Below are 15030 nucleotides of genomic sequence, written 5' to 3' on the forward strand. Positions count from 1 at the left end.
CTTTTTATCCAGTCAAGCATGTACAACCTGAGATAAGGGAGGAGGAGGCAGGGAATGAGTTGTTCTGAATGGACGCCACGCTGATACCGACCCCTCTGCAGCCTCTATACATCCAATCTGCTCAAACATTCACCGCAGTCGCCACGGCAGCAGGGAGAAAGAGACAATGAAAACCCATGGCTACCTTCTGGAAAATGTATGAGAGTGAGATGTGGAGATGTGGAGATGTGATCCAAGCAGTAGCCCATATCCATTCTGTCTTGTAATGGAAATGTGACATGGGTGTCATGGGTGGGGTGGGGTTATTGCAGTGAGGGAGAGAGAGGCAGAGATTGGGTGGGTGAAAGAAAAAGAAAAAAAAACAAACCAGAAAGACTGAGAGAGACAAACAGGAAGAGCGTGAGAAACATAAAGGTGAGACAAATACTGTACATGGTCCTCGCCCGTGAGGAGGGGAACCGAGCCAGAAAAAGAGAGAGACAGATAGAGAGAGAGGTTCAACAATATCCACCACACTTGTAACAGCGGCTACACTGCAAGATTGATTACTTGCTGGCCCCAAGATATGTTGTGGATAGAAAACCATTATTTTACAAGCACATCCCTTCACACCTCTGTGTTCGCCACATAGGGGGCAACATCACACCAAATGTGACTCAGGAGTTGGATAAACTATATACACCTCCTCATAGAGATCTGATAGATGTGGTTTCGCCTCTTTAGAATGGGTGGAGGAGGTTTTATTTTGAAGCTCGGGACACTTTGCATTCCTTAAAATGACATTTATTACAAAAACACAGCACAAAATCCAGTGAACTGTCACACCTGAATATCTTTGCTTCATAAAACAACCCGGACAAGTCTCTTCTTTTAGTGTAATATCTGCATATTACAGAGAGAGAGAGAGAGAGAGAGAGACTGTCCTCCCATGAAAATCAAGGGCATCAGTCAATACATATGCTTACATAGAAGTGACAAAGCCCTCTAATGGCCACAGTAATTATGCCTCTTATCCTCAGCAAGGGAGGAAGTTGAGCGACGTTATTATTGATCGACAAGGTCCGCAGATGGAGGAGGACAGGGTGGAGAGGATGTAAGGAAGCTGCATGATGTGGGATAAATACAAAGAAAAACAGTTCACTTAGATCAATGAACAGCACTTTTAAAGGTTATCATTTAGATGAGACACACGTTGAAGTGCAGCTCACTCTCCTCCTCGCACCGTTTCCATGACGAACACGATCTTCAACTTTTACATAACATTCCAAAACAAAACAAAAAAACGAAAAAAGCTTCTCGTCGTCACTCACCCCGGTCGGTGTCGTACAGGAAGACGAACTTGTTCCAGTCGTAGTGGTCGAGGAGGGACAGGAGCGCCCCTCGGATGGATGGCCGGAGCTGCAGCGTGAACTGGCTCTCGCCCTCGGTGGGGAAGCTGGGCGTGATCAGGGAGATGTGCAGGGCGCTGCAGAAGGATGTCAACGTGTGGACCGAGCGCTTGTCGTACAGGCCGAAGATGGCGAAGACACCACGGGAGTACTGGGAGCAAACTGCAACAGAAAACAACAACAACAACAACAATAAAATCAGTCCTTTCATTTCTCCAGTCATTTATTTAATGAATTTTATTCTACATTCACAAGTTAGTCACTAACTGTTCGGGTTTATTTGAAGCTGCTGCAGCTGCAGCTGGAGATGCGCCTGATGGGGGCAGATTAAGATTAAGTTTGTTGGTTGGAGACCAAAACAAGGAGCCAAAGGACGATGAAACACTCGGTAGAGCTGAGGGGAACTACAGAGTTGGAGATAAATCTCAGTAGGTTCATCGCTATACGAGCAGCAGTCATCTAAACCATTGTTTATATATTAGTTTTATTTTCATATTTCTCTTTTCTATTTAAACAAAACAAAAAAAGTTCTTCCTGGTCTATTATTCTGAAATCAAGCATCCACACATTGATACAACAAGGACGTTGTCAGGCTGTGAATCAGTTAACTTATCTTTCATTAAGCACATTCCCCCCGTGATAATTTCATTGTGTTGGAGCAAAAACAACGACACACACAATGAGAGCTCATCTCCAGAGAAACACATTTTTTAAATGATACAAATCTCGGCTCACTGCCAGGAAACTAGTCCCAGCGCACAGGAAGTGATGTTTCCATTTCGCTTCAGATAAATAGAGGAAGAACCGGGTTGTTAATATGAGCGGTGACAGCCATCACATTTGAGCGATGCACCTGAATGGATGATGAACGCTCGCTGTTTTGAATGACAATGGCTTGCTGGGAAAACGCGGTGCAAAAAAAATCACCGCAGCGATGAGCGCTTAGCACCGAGACTGGAGACACAACGAAACAAACCATTATCCCGCTGATTACCACTTTAAATCCTTTCAAGAGAACCGCTGAATGCAGTAAACAAAGATCAAACCCAAACGCATCCGTTTCCTCTGACGCTTTCATCTCAAAAGCTGCTCCTTTTCCCCATTTAAACAGCAGCAACAGAAGCAACCTCTCCCAGCAGCACGTTGAATCATCCCCCTTTCTGTTGTGTAGATACGTTGCACAGGACGTCTTCCCCATCAACAAAGCGCATTGTGTCCGTGCCGCGCTGCCTCATGACATCAAAACAGCGCAAACTGAACCTGCATCTATTGTGTTTTATTGGTCATACTCTGAATTAAATGGAAACTTTTAATTTGCATAAAGTCTACACAGGCTGTGCTGTGCACACATACAGTGTGTCCTGCTTAAGGAGATCTCCTCATTATAGGAAGGTTTGGCTGTCTACAAGTGCCGTACTATAATTGCCCACTTTTTACACACACGCACAAAGAAACAACAACAACAACAGAGAGGGAAGATAATGAGCAACCTCTGCCAGTTTCCGGGTACAGGGAGAATCAGAGTGAGTGGCAAACTGAAGGAAAGGCTCAAGATGTTCCTGTTGTTAAAGGAAAATGGAGGGTGGGGGGGGGGGGGGGGGGTAAACAAGGCTGCTGCTTTACCGACAAACACATTGTTTCCATGCAGAGTGCAGCACTCTACTGTAGACATGGAGAGAGAGAGAGAGAGAGAGAGAGAGAGAGAGAGAGAGAGAGAGAGAGAGAGAGAGAGTCTGCGTCTTTCCTGATCTGCCTGCAGCTTCCTCCCTCAGTGAGACAAACAAGACTACAGTCGGTTAGAGAGAAAGCAACGCTTCTTCTGTTGAACACACAATTAAAGTACATGGAGGTGCCGGGAACCTGCAGCATCAGGGGAAAAAAAAAAGAAAATGGAAAGTCAAGACTGTAGCGGGGGTTTGTTGTAATATCACAGCTGAAGTTTGCTTTTCCTCGTGTCATGACTAAAGTCGGTCTCGGTGACGTAACTACAAATGTTCTCTGTTCATGGAGCCGGAGAATTGTACTTGACCAGGATAACGCTGCATTACAAAACCAAATAACTGCTGCTGTTTGCATGTGTGGCCACACCTGCTCCCTGAAGACCACAGTCATCTACATTTACTGCAAGTGTGTGTGTGTGTGTGTGTGTGTGTGTGTGTGTGTGTGTCCATATTGAGGCTCTTGGGAGGGGGTAGAGTCGTGGTAGAGAGAGTGTCCACTCAAGCAAGAAAGCAGTCCAGAGGTTGGAAAATCCACACAGCCCACTGATGTCCCCTCAAGGGAAGGGATGACATCAATACACACACACACAGTCACACACACATTTCCCTGAATCCTTCTGCATCAGCCCACACCCTCTGTGTCGATGCTGCATTGCTATAATGCAGAAGCTCTCGTTTTGAGGAATAAAACATCAACGTGCATGTGAGGAAACCTGCAGGTCGGACATCAAAAACCTGACAGTTTTCGCTCAAACTTTGTCTCCCCCTGCTGTGTTTGTCTCTAATTACTGCCAGCGCTCAGGCTCCTGTGCATATCTGGGGACAGAAAACAACAAAAACAAAACTACCACTACAACAAATTATAGTTTATTTTCGACTCCCGGTCCCGTGTCTTAAAATGCCACCATCTCATATAATGACATGTTTGGTCCTGTTGGATGTTGAGTGACTCTGTGGTCACATCTGCCTGGTAAATACCCATCTGCCGCCACTCTCGCCTGGAGTCGGTCAGGTAAACAGGACCAATAAACCAACAGCAGTGAGACTGATTATCATAATATCGCTGCAATTCATCTCAAGCACACTCGTGGTCACATTTACAAAAACATGCTGCAGGAAAAAACTGACAGCGATAACCGAGGGCAGGAAACTGCAACAACACGATTCATGACAAAGTCTGAAAGGCCTTTTTCCTGCTCTACATGTAGAAATTCCTGTAAGATCCTGGTGTTATCTTTTCTATTCTTTTTTTATTGTGTTGCTGTATTATATTTTTTTTAAGGGAGTATATGTATTTCAGTGCATGTTGCATTTAGTCGTTCGTGGTTTAACAGCCGCAGAGAGGACTGTGAACGCCTCGTTAGTCTTAAATTGCAGGTATGGCTTTATGCATGGCTATTTTTGTTGTAATATTTTCAGAATGAATCTATTATGGATATTTATTCATTTTCCGATAACTTTATTTATCTCTTTTTGTAATGTTATTGTATATTATCCTCACTTCTTTCATCTTTTCAGTCTGGGCTTCTTCCTGGGAAGGTGCAGAGAGCACCAGAGACACTGTGGATGCTCTGTGCAGTCTTCGTCCACCCCGCAGAGTTAGGCCCGCTGCCTAAACACAGTCTCAAAGTTTCTTGGTGTGGAACAATAAAAAGAAAAATCTTTCTAGCCTCATAAAACATCAGCATAAGGTTTATAAACCCTGAGGCAGCTGTCCAGATTGGCTGCCTTTTAGATGTGGCACCTCCATAAGGTTCATTACTATGTATGTTTAGTCCAACTCTGATCATAACAAAGGATTGCTTCAAGGTCACGTCCGCACACTCCGGAGCTGCCAATGAGACCGCTCTGCCCAGAGAAGCTCTGGCAGAGTGGACAGCACAGTAGTGAGGCGGGGTACATGCCAAATGGCAAATGATGAGTGTTATCCATTTCATTCAAACAGATTGCCCCAGCAATGAAGGAGGAATCCATCTAAACCATAAAGGACTAACAGCTTCCTCCGAGTGCTCACCGGGATTTTCAATTCAGTCAGTCGATGCACACGAAGGCAGAGAGAATTTTAGCGTCTGCATGCAGGACGCACGTCTCTGTCAGGTTGCGTAGTTTCTTCTTTTTCAGTTTAGCACGCAACATGAACGTCCCCGAGCGAAGACACGAAACGTCGCTTTACAGCAGAGGCCAGGTGAATGTCAGATATTACCTGACAGGCTGATACAAACACTGCTGCGCTGTAGAGAAGTAGAGAAGTCAGACGTGGATCACATGACCACCTCTGGCCCAGAAAGACATTCAACCATACACATCTTATACAAAAGAAGCATTTGCATCAACTATCTCACTTTCAGCCATTAAGTGTAATATCTTTTATCAAATAAATCAACATGCCGGACGCCCCCAGGTGTCTCACCTGGTGCAGCGCATACCATAAAGACTTAGTCCTAACTGCAGCGGCCCCGGCTCCTTTACTGCATGTGATCCCCTCTTTCTCTCTCCTGTCACTCTCTCACTGCATCGTAATAAAGGCAAAAAATATCTTAAATATATATATTTATATTATATTGTTGCCATTAATATGTAGTTTACCATGTTTTATGGGTATGAAAATAAAGAGTATTTATAGGCGTATGTCCTGGATGAACAGCTGTCAGTGGGATGAACAGGCGGCCGTGTTTGGCAGCTACACTACTCAATATTACTTTCTTAACTCTACAGAACCTTTTAGTGTCTTTCAGCTCATTGTTTTGGTTTAAAGGTCCACAAACTTTACTGTTTTCGCTCTCATCAACCTTGTTCCGACTCTCAGCACCTGACGGCCGACAAAAGAAGTTAGCGACTAGCCGGTGAATGTAGCGGAGCGTTTCCCGGGTAAAGGGCCACATATTTCCCTCAGGAGTCACCTGAGATCCAAACAGAGCTATAATGGCAGTGTATATTGCTCTGACAGTTGTCAGTTGGGCAGAAACACAACTCCACATGAAAGCTAATTTTGCTCCCGTCTGCTGGATGCATCAAAACGCAGCTGTTTAGTGGCACATTTGGAGACTTCACAGTATAATGTGTTGATATGTAAGTGTTGCAAACGGACAAAATAATGCTGCTTAAATACATTTTGCACGTTGGGTCGGTCATAACATCACTGACATTGAGCGTTTCAAGTGTTTTTACTGTTCTATTCCCGGATAAGCTTTTAACACAGTGATTGTCCAATGATGTGACAGACACGCCGAGTCATTGGCTGAATCCGAAGGTCTGGACTTGCCTAGACCTCAGACTGATAGGCTTCAGACTGATGAAAGTGTGGAGTGAAACGGACTGTCAGTTCTAGCATTCGTCAAGACCACAGAGGGGCAAATACAGACTTTATGACTTTCAGAGAGCTTCCATTAGACGCAGACTTCACAGGACTATGTCTGTGTCGATTCATTTTATTGACAGAGGCAGTACAACGCCAAGTCCAAATTAAACTCTGGAGGAGGAGGAGGGTTTCTCTCCAAAATATAAGGATTTAAAGTAAGAGCACTGGAGTCAGTGAGGTTATATGATGTCATGTTCTTTACATCCAATTCAACACTCCAGTTTGTCTCTTATTATTATTATCACGCACAAAACAAGTAAATGGATCTAATGGTAAAAAATACTCAACTTTGTTAAATATTTAACTCAGTGTATAATTCATTAACTAGTTAGACCATCCGGCTGTTTAATGCTAATGTTTGTAGCTTCTGGGACTCTGTGTGGGAAAACAGGACAAATTCTTTCAATGTCCTAAGAAAGAATAAAAGAAAGAAAGACAATTTTTTCATAAAAAAGTCAAAGTGACTTGTCCTCAGCCTGAGATCTGACATTTCCCACATGTATTTTGAGACACACAGCCTCACAGAAAATCCAGAGAAGGATTGCTCCAGTGCAAAGAGACAGCACAGGCCAATAGTAGCAATCCATCAGAGTCAAGCTTTATCAAACGGAGTGTGCTCTGTATGACCTAGTCGTGATGTGACAGCAGTAGTACTGACAGTGAGTGGGCGGCCACTAGTGACAGGCTGGCCTCCTGGACTGGTCCATTTAGTCCCACACCAGCAGTGACCCTGAAACAGCATCCGCTGGCCTCACACTCCACTGCACAAACAGGTCAGAGCACACACACACTCACTGCAGCTCATTCTGATCAATGGGCCAGACATTCTGCGTGTGACACACTAACAGAGCAGCAGAAGCTCTCCTGTCATTTTACATAACACTTGTTTGAAATCAACTCAAATCACTTCAAGCTAAAATAAACCTCGTGTGAGTGAATTTGGCTGAAGTGCATCTTCTCTCTGAATCATGTGAAACTTAGCCCCCCGAGCTGATCTGAGCTATGCTAAGCTACGCTAAGGTAAGATAAGCTTTCCTGATCTGGTCCCGTTGTCCAGCAGGACTTTGTGTGGCGGCTAAACTGCCTTGTCATCAGTGCTCTGTGTAAATCAGTGGACGGTTGGACACGGTCTAGTGCCAGTGACACACTTTTCCCCCGGTCCCCCAGGTGTCAGGCCCCACCCACAGCACAGGGCGGTTGGATGATGACTGCCCCCGACCTCTGCCTCGTCAATAAATCGATCTCAGCTGCACAGAACAAACCTCCATTATTTACCACTTGTTTTAGAGCAAGAGCTTCCAGAGCTCGCTGCCGGGGGAGCCGCTCCACTGGAATCTGAGTTACGGCAAATACTTTGAATCTCAAGTCGCGTGGAACAGAGACGGATGGACAACAGCTCTTTGTATACAGCTCAAAAAGAAAAAGTTTAGATTGTATGTTTTACACAAGGAATAGTATAAAACACTGTGACTTTCTTGTTTGTCGTTATGTTAATCTGAAGACAGGAAATGAATACAGGGAGCCATTTCATCCCACTTTTATTATCTGTCATTTGTCACTGAGCAGATTGAATTGTGAAGAGTTTTTTTAATTATTTTTTATTATTAAATAGAGCCATCGTATGTATTAGATAGGTTTTGTTAGTTGGTGTTGGTTGCTGTGCGTCACAGGTCTGACAGTCTGAGTGAGCTTGAATGATATGGATGTGTATTGATGTATCTGCTGTCACTGAACTGTTACAATACAGCAGCTAATGGGGATCTAAATAAATAACACATACATATATATTTTTTTTTTTCTGTCTGTCTTTCTTTCTTTCTATTGTAAATAAAAAATGTGCAAGATAAAATTCAGATTGACTTGCACTGAAGAACGACACAGTACACACAGTGCTATGCTAATGCTATGGTTAAAGCTGCTACTAAGAAAAACCTCTGGTGATATAAAGTTTTGGATAAAAATGTGCAAACGACTGTCAATATATGTAATAAATGGTTTTTAGGAATGGTAAAAAGAAAATGATAAAAAATCTTTTTCCCTGATTCACATTGTGTATTTAAATTGATTTTCCTGAACAATGGGAGTAATACAGGAAACATGCTTCCATTTAACAGCACACTGGGCTAATATGTGATGAGTTTCATAGTCGGGGTAACTATGATGTAGTTCCTGAGGTTTTCCCACTTCCATAAATGAACTGAAATATCGTTGACACCAACTGTTTAAACTCATGGGTAATCCCCACAATGCTGCAGTTTCTTAAAACAGCAGTTTCAAAGTGAGAAAAGAACATTTTCCAACACGAGCGAATCAAGTGTTGAAAACCTTTCCAGTGTGAACTGGTAACTGGAATTACTGTGACAAGCCGTTTATGATGGTATTTTCTATCATCGCCAGCTCTTTAAGAGCGCGTGATTGTAGCGAGACGTCTTCATCGACTCACAATAGAAGCAAGCGACATGAGTGGAGGTCTTTTATGAAAAAGGATGGAGAGGACAGGAATGAAGCCCCCTTTGTGTACGTAATAGTTTCAGTGGAGTAAAAATCAATACGGGGCTCTTGTCTGAACGGCCCAGATGAAAAGAAACCAGCACTATTTTGCAGAGCGTACACAGAGCTCACGCCGTGCAGGCAGCCATTTTGAACAGGATCACAGCAGCGAGCGATCGCTCAATTCCCCCTCTCCGCTCGACACCTCCATTGACACGGCCGCTGTCAGACACAATACAGTGGCTTCATTGAGCTCGCCATTCGTCGCTTTCAAGCTTTAATTACTTGGTTGAATAGGTGCTCATTGTGTCAGCTGGACAACAGACGGGTCAAAGTGGAGAGTCAACATCACCGCGGCTGAGCCACAACAGTGAAACTGCCTCATAACAACAGCTGAATGACGGCAGTTAGAGAAACTGATTAGCACCTTTATTACCTTTAAACTGTTCCAGTGTCAACGCTCCATGAGCAGATCTGATAAATGACTCAACAACACGCCGACGTCGGGACCAGTTCAGTTAGAAACCCCCCAAAAAGATAGACACAGTTAGGTAGTTTGTCCATTCACCACTGAAATCTCATCAACTATTGGTTGGATCATGATGAGGAGTCATGATCCATCATTTCTGTCATCATCATTTTTGTCAAAAAAAAAAAACCTGCATTAACAAATGACACGTCCATCAGCCTCATCTTTGCTTTTAGTGCCATTTAATAGAGGCGAAGGACGACTGTCCAGGACTGTCTCTGTTTCACATCGTCTGTCTTGCATAAATGGGAGAAAGGAAGAAGTCCAAAAATAAAATGAAGAGTGAAGCTACCAGAAGTGCAACATATACACATTATAAAATAAAAGTTTCTATACTTACTATATACAGCAGTTAACAAGGGAGTTAGAAATGTCGCTTGGTCCTCGCCCATAAAGGCCTTTGTACATGAAGAGGAGGACCTTAAATTCAGTTGTAAATGTAACAGGAAGCCGGTGCAGAGCTCTCTCCTCTTGGTTCTGGTTCACAGCCGAGCTGCAGAGTTTTGAACGAGCCGAAGTCTCTCAGTGGTTTTTGTTTTTTTTCCAGGAGCCCAGTAAAAAGTACATTACAGTAATTAAGTCGGTTTTAAATGAAGGCGTGAACTGAATCAAACTCTGTTCATAAAACAAAATACACACTACTACACTAACCAAGCTGCACTAAGGTGATGACTGTGATAGACATTACCTGTTACTGAACATCAGCGTGGCTAATGTGACGGACACTGCACCGTCATGACTTCCTGGATCCTATGAGCCATCGCTGGTTTGAAACCCTAGAAGAAAGCTCTTAAAACAAAGCTGCACAATCCACTAAATGTATGGTTTTGGATCTAAAACTGAATCTGTTCTTATTTCTTGGTCCGTTGCATAACTTTATCCCAAACATCCTCCTTCTAGGACGCAGGGAACAGAGAAGAAAACATGTGGAGACAAAACAAGAACAGTAACTGTGCTACGCACTAAATCAGAATTGTGTTGCACCACCAGGTAACAGACATGTTCAGTATCTGAAAGTGGCAAAACTTAACAACAGCACTCTGTACGACACACACACACACACACACACACACACACACACACACACACACACACCTCCCTGCCTCCTGCTGCTATTCACTTCAACCTGGCACCTTACAGCACACTGCTGCCTTATTTCCTGTGTGTGTGTCGGATTGAATAAGGCGTTTGTCCCATGTGCTTGGGTGGATTCAAGTGCATGTTGCATGCATGTACGCATTTGTGCGTACGACTTTTCCTTTGGCATCACACACACACACACACACACACACACACACACACAAAAAGAGAAAAGAGAGAGAGAGGGTCCCACTGGACATCATTGCATGCAGCACATTTCCACATAATGCATGAGTGCCACTGACAGACCAAGTCTCACACACACACACACACACACACACACACACACACACACACACACACACACACACACACACACACACACACACAGCAGTGCTGTACTCTGTCTGCTTGACTTTGTCTACCACCATGCCCTGGGTTAAAGAGTGGTGGTGCAGGGCGGGAGAGGAGATGAAGCTCTGCTCTGCACATCATTTACACACTCCTCCTCCTCCTCTCCTCCTCCTCCCTCACCCCCTCCATCTCCCTCCACCCTGTCATAAAATCAGGCAGCCTGAGGTTGAATACTAAGAGAATTAGAGGTAGCCTTGTGTGCATGTGTGTCTACATTTACACAGAGAAGGCTGGTTAAAACCACGGCGTCACAACTACAGTATCCACCACATCCACCAGGATTTTATCAAATGAAATACTTTCAAATCGTATCATTATTCCCTGAAAACAAATTATTATCTTGACCCAACCAAGAAGGACAAAATAAAAAAACAAGTAAACAAACTGCAAAACATATTTATGTGTGGAATGTATTGGTGACGGCTCATTACACCCCTGCAGTAAATAGATGTATTCAAACAAACTGCATCATGTCCATCATATCAGAGGCTGCTGGCCCAAGATATTGGCAGTATGTTGGTAAATATTGGTGACGCATATAAAATCACACAATCAGAAAGTGAACTGGAGCTACACAATTACATTAAGTGCATGCTGCAGCCAGTGGATCCCTGCTACCTAAGCTGTTGCCCCTGTGGGAAAAAGCATATGACAGATGGGTAAAATACAGCTGTGACCGTAAGTCAGCCACGCAGCAGCCACCAGCACCGCTGCCGGCCCATGGCCCCCTATATACCAGCTATACTTTTATGAAAGGAGGGGATTAGATATCCAAGTCAAAAAGCATCAAAAAGCAACAAACATAACAGCTAATAATGTAGCAGGGATCCTCAGAGGGATTGCCAAGAGGCACAAAACGCTGCAAACTGTGAATATTTAAAGTGCATGCACCAAGGGATGAGTGAACTAAACTCCTCGTAAATCCTTTACCACTTAGCATCCATAAAACATGAGCTAACCGGTGGGGGACGGGACGGCAGAGAGGGCGAGGGAGAGAGTGAGGGAAAGTTATTGGGAGATAACAGCCAATCAAACTGCTCAGGCTTCCCGCTGAGTTTTTTCTTGCTCTTGTGGAGGAAACACTGACGGTGAGAAAGAGAGGCTGTAAAACGCATTCTTCGCAAGGTGTGAGATGAAATTGGACGGCTGAGCGTCGGCGCTAAATGACACCGAATGACATCATGTGCAGCCATAAAGCTTCTTTCAGAGAAGACATTTTGATTAGTCATAGGAGAAAAAGCACTGGTGTTACTAATGACATTAGGCTCCATTGATTCAATGGCTCTGTTTGATTCAGGTGTTGCAGTGAGCCGTGGCAGTGTGACAGTCAACCAGCAGGAGGGACACCAGGACTCTGAAACCAAAGCAGCAAGATGGAATTCAGCCATCATTCATTTTATTATTTACACCTGCGCTTCTCTGACTGTGACGTGTCATGACACCTGCGAATGAGATCTTATAGATATCATTATTCCTCCGGAACTGCACTGAAACATAACATATAGTCACTGTCAAAGATCTTCGCTTTGTGGAGGAGCTCCTGGACTAAATCTAAGCCGTGCTCAGGTGTGCAACACTAAATCCAAGCTCCAGGTATTTTCAGGTGTTGCTGTCGATCATGATTGGTCACATAGATGTGTCTTCGCATCACGACAGAGACGACTACAGCAAACACAATTCTTTGCAGAAAAATGGGGTCACAACACAAAACCAAACAGTCCAGAAAAAGAAAAACTAAATAAACTTAAGAAATATTGAGGATGACAAAGTTCGCAGTGGAAAACGGTCCGGTGCTCTGGCCTCTGTTCTGGACTTGTGTCAGCCCTGGCACCGCTCTGGATCCTCCGTCGGCTTATGAACTCTATATATTTCATGTTCACTTAAATGTGAAAGAAAATCAATAACAACATCTGTAGCACTTTTTCTATCGTCTCTTCCACAACTGCCTATTAAATGAAGTATACGAGTCAGTTTAGGTAATAATTTAACTGTTGCCTTTGTCTTCTCTTCCAGCTGAGTTTGACCAACCTGATGGTTTGTTAATAACCTGTCTGATCATAACCAACACGAGCAGAGCCAGACTGAAAAAAAGAACCTATAGTTTTCTTTTAAGAATCACATGAAAAACTTGAACCAACAGTAAGAAAAGAACCTACTTTAAGAAAACCCTCTTTTGTCTGGACAGAGGACCAACGCTGATAACACCGAGGAGAATGTGGAGAATTTTAATTTCTGCAGTCCTTTATAAATTAACTATGCAGCCTGTATTTTTCCGGCAGAGGAAAGTTTGACTGACAGACGGCTGCCAAATATTGACAAAGTGTGAAAAACAGACTATTATGTGCTGCGCCATGAGCTGGTGTCCCTCAGGGACACAAACACACAGTCACACAAATTAATGTCTCAACTTGGGTTCTTTCACCTCAAGGAAAATTCATATAAATTTACCTAAAAGCATCAAATGGCATTTGCTGGAAAAAATAAATGGGTGACTGTTTTTTACAGTGTAAAGCACTTTCAGTGGTGGACAAGTCTAGAAAAGGACTATAACATGTCTAAGTTCAATCTACCATATTAAATTGTCTACAGTGTGAGGCTTATAAATATTCATATGATATATATACTATACTATACCTTGGTGACACGTACACTGGGGTTTCCTGTGCTGCTTCACAATAAAAGTCACCCTGTGTTTGCCAGCTGCATGCTTTTAATGTGAACTAGCAGTAGCAGGAAATGTTGGGTTTGCATTAGTGTATATAATGTAATTTCATGTATTAATCATTTCCTGTGAATTATTAGTATCACAAAACAGGGTTTGATTTCACAGAAAAGAGTTTTGAACATCAGTCCTACAGCTGATTCAAGATCAGTGAGAAAAAGTTTTTTTTTTTTGGGGGGGGGATTCGTCAATTTAACAGAAGCTATTCTGCCCATGAATGATACTGGTAGATTCATCCATCACTAAAGGTCATTGTTTATTGTTCCGAGCAGTGCTGTGAAGTTTTTTTCACTCCCGCAGGTCTGACCGTTTAGTCTTGATTTATATATTTCATTAGTTTGTCATTCACTTTCTCATAACCTCCAACAGTATAGAGCCCTGGGAACAGAACGTGTGTATATAAGTCAAGGTGTTTCTTATTTATTTACAGCCCACTTCCTCATCTGAGGATGTCCCACCTACTTCCTTTTTCTTCACCAGCCTCTATAAATGTAGAAGCCAATGTTCTTATGATTTGAAATATGACGCCTTATCAGCCTTAATGGGCCCAGTCCTCACATGAAGCTGGAAGCCACACTCTCCCAACACACACACACACACACACACACACACACACACACACACACACACACACACACACACACACACACACACACACACACACACACGCTCATGTGAGCATATCAGCGAGAAAACCAATAAGCTGCAGTATAGCTCCCCTGACGATCGCCACCGCTGCTGCTTCATATCTGTACAGCCTGATTTACAGCAGCTGACATTTCTCTGCTCCACAGGTGACTCGCTGGTGTGTGGTCCGTCCAACACAGACGTCAGCAGCTGTAGTTTATTTCACATACGCACCTCTGCAGAAGTCATGGCATCACAAAAGCATTAGGAAAATAAATCCTTTCAGAATTAAATGATACATGACAAATTTATCAAAATTAAACAGTTTAAAATTGCATGTCTTGTAAGATAGCATGTATTTTAATGTATTTTTCCTCATATGTGATGCAGATGAGATATATAATAATAATTAATAATTACAAATATCCGGCACGAAATTATGTAGCAACTTAACATCCAAGTCATGTCCAAAACGTATTGACTGCTGTTTGCACTTACGCCCTATGTGGAAAACACTGAGTGAGTGAGTGACTGAGTGACTGAGTGAGTGAGTGAACAAGTGGACAATCTGAACACAGCATGTGTTTGGTGCTAATTAGCATATGTTAGCAGGAGGTGGTAAACAACACTTGCTAAACAGGAGCGTGTTAGTATTCTGTTGCTGTGCCTATAAATACCGCAGAGTCAGTAGCATGGCTGTA

At 43.2% G+C, this 15030-nt stretch overlaps 1 protein-coding gene across 4 annotated transcripts in view; it reads right to left on the reverse strand.

Moving 5' to 3' along the window:
• gria4b (glutamate receptor, ionotropic, AMPA 4b) overlaps positions 1-15030 on the reverse strand; it is a 106644-nt gene that overhangs the window by 56781 nt on the left and 34833 nt on the right. For all 4 annotated transcript variants that reach the window (XM_056397624.1, XM_056397623.1, XM_056397622.1 and 1 more), the window contains exon 3: positions 1311-1550. In XM_056397624.1, the coding sequence (XP_056253599.1) occupies positions 1311-1550 (240 nt within the window). The remainder of the gene's footprint in view (positions 1-1310; positions 1551-15030) is intronic.

This window comes from Seriola aureovittata, chromosome 15 (genome assembly GCF_021018895.1).
Source record: "Seriola aureovittata isolate HTS-2021-v1 ecotype China chromosome 15, ASM2101889v1, whole genome shotgun sequence".
NCBI classification, from domain to species: Eukaryota; Metazoa; Chordata; class Actinopteri; order Carangiformes; family Carangidae; genus Seriola; species Seriola aureovittata.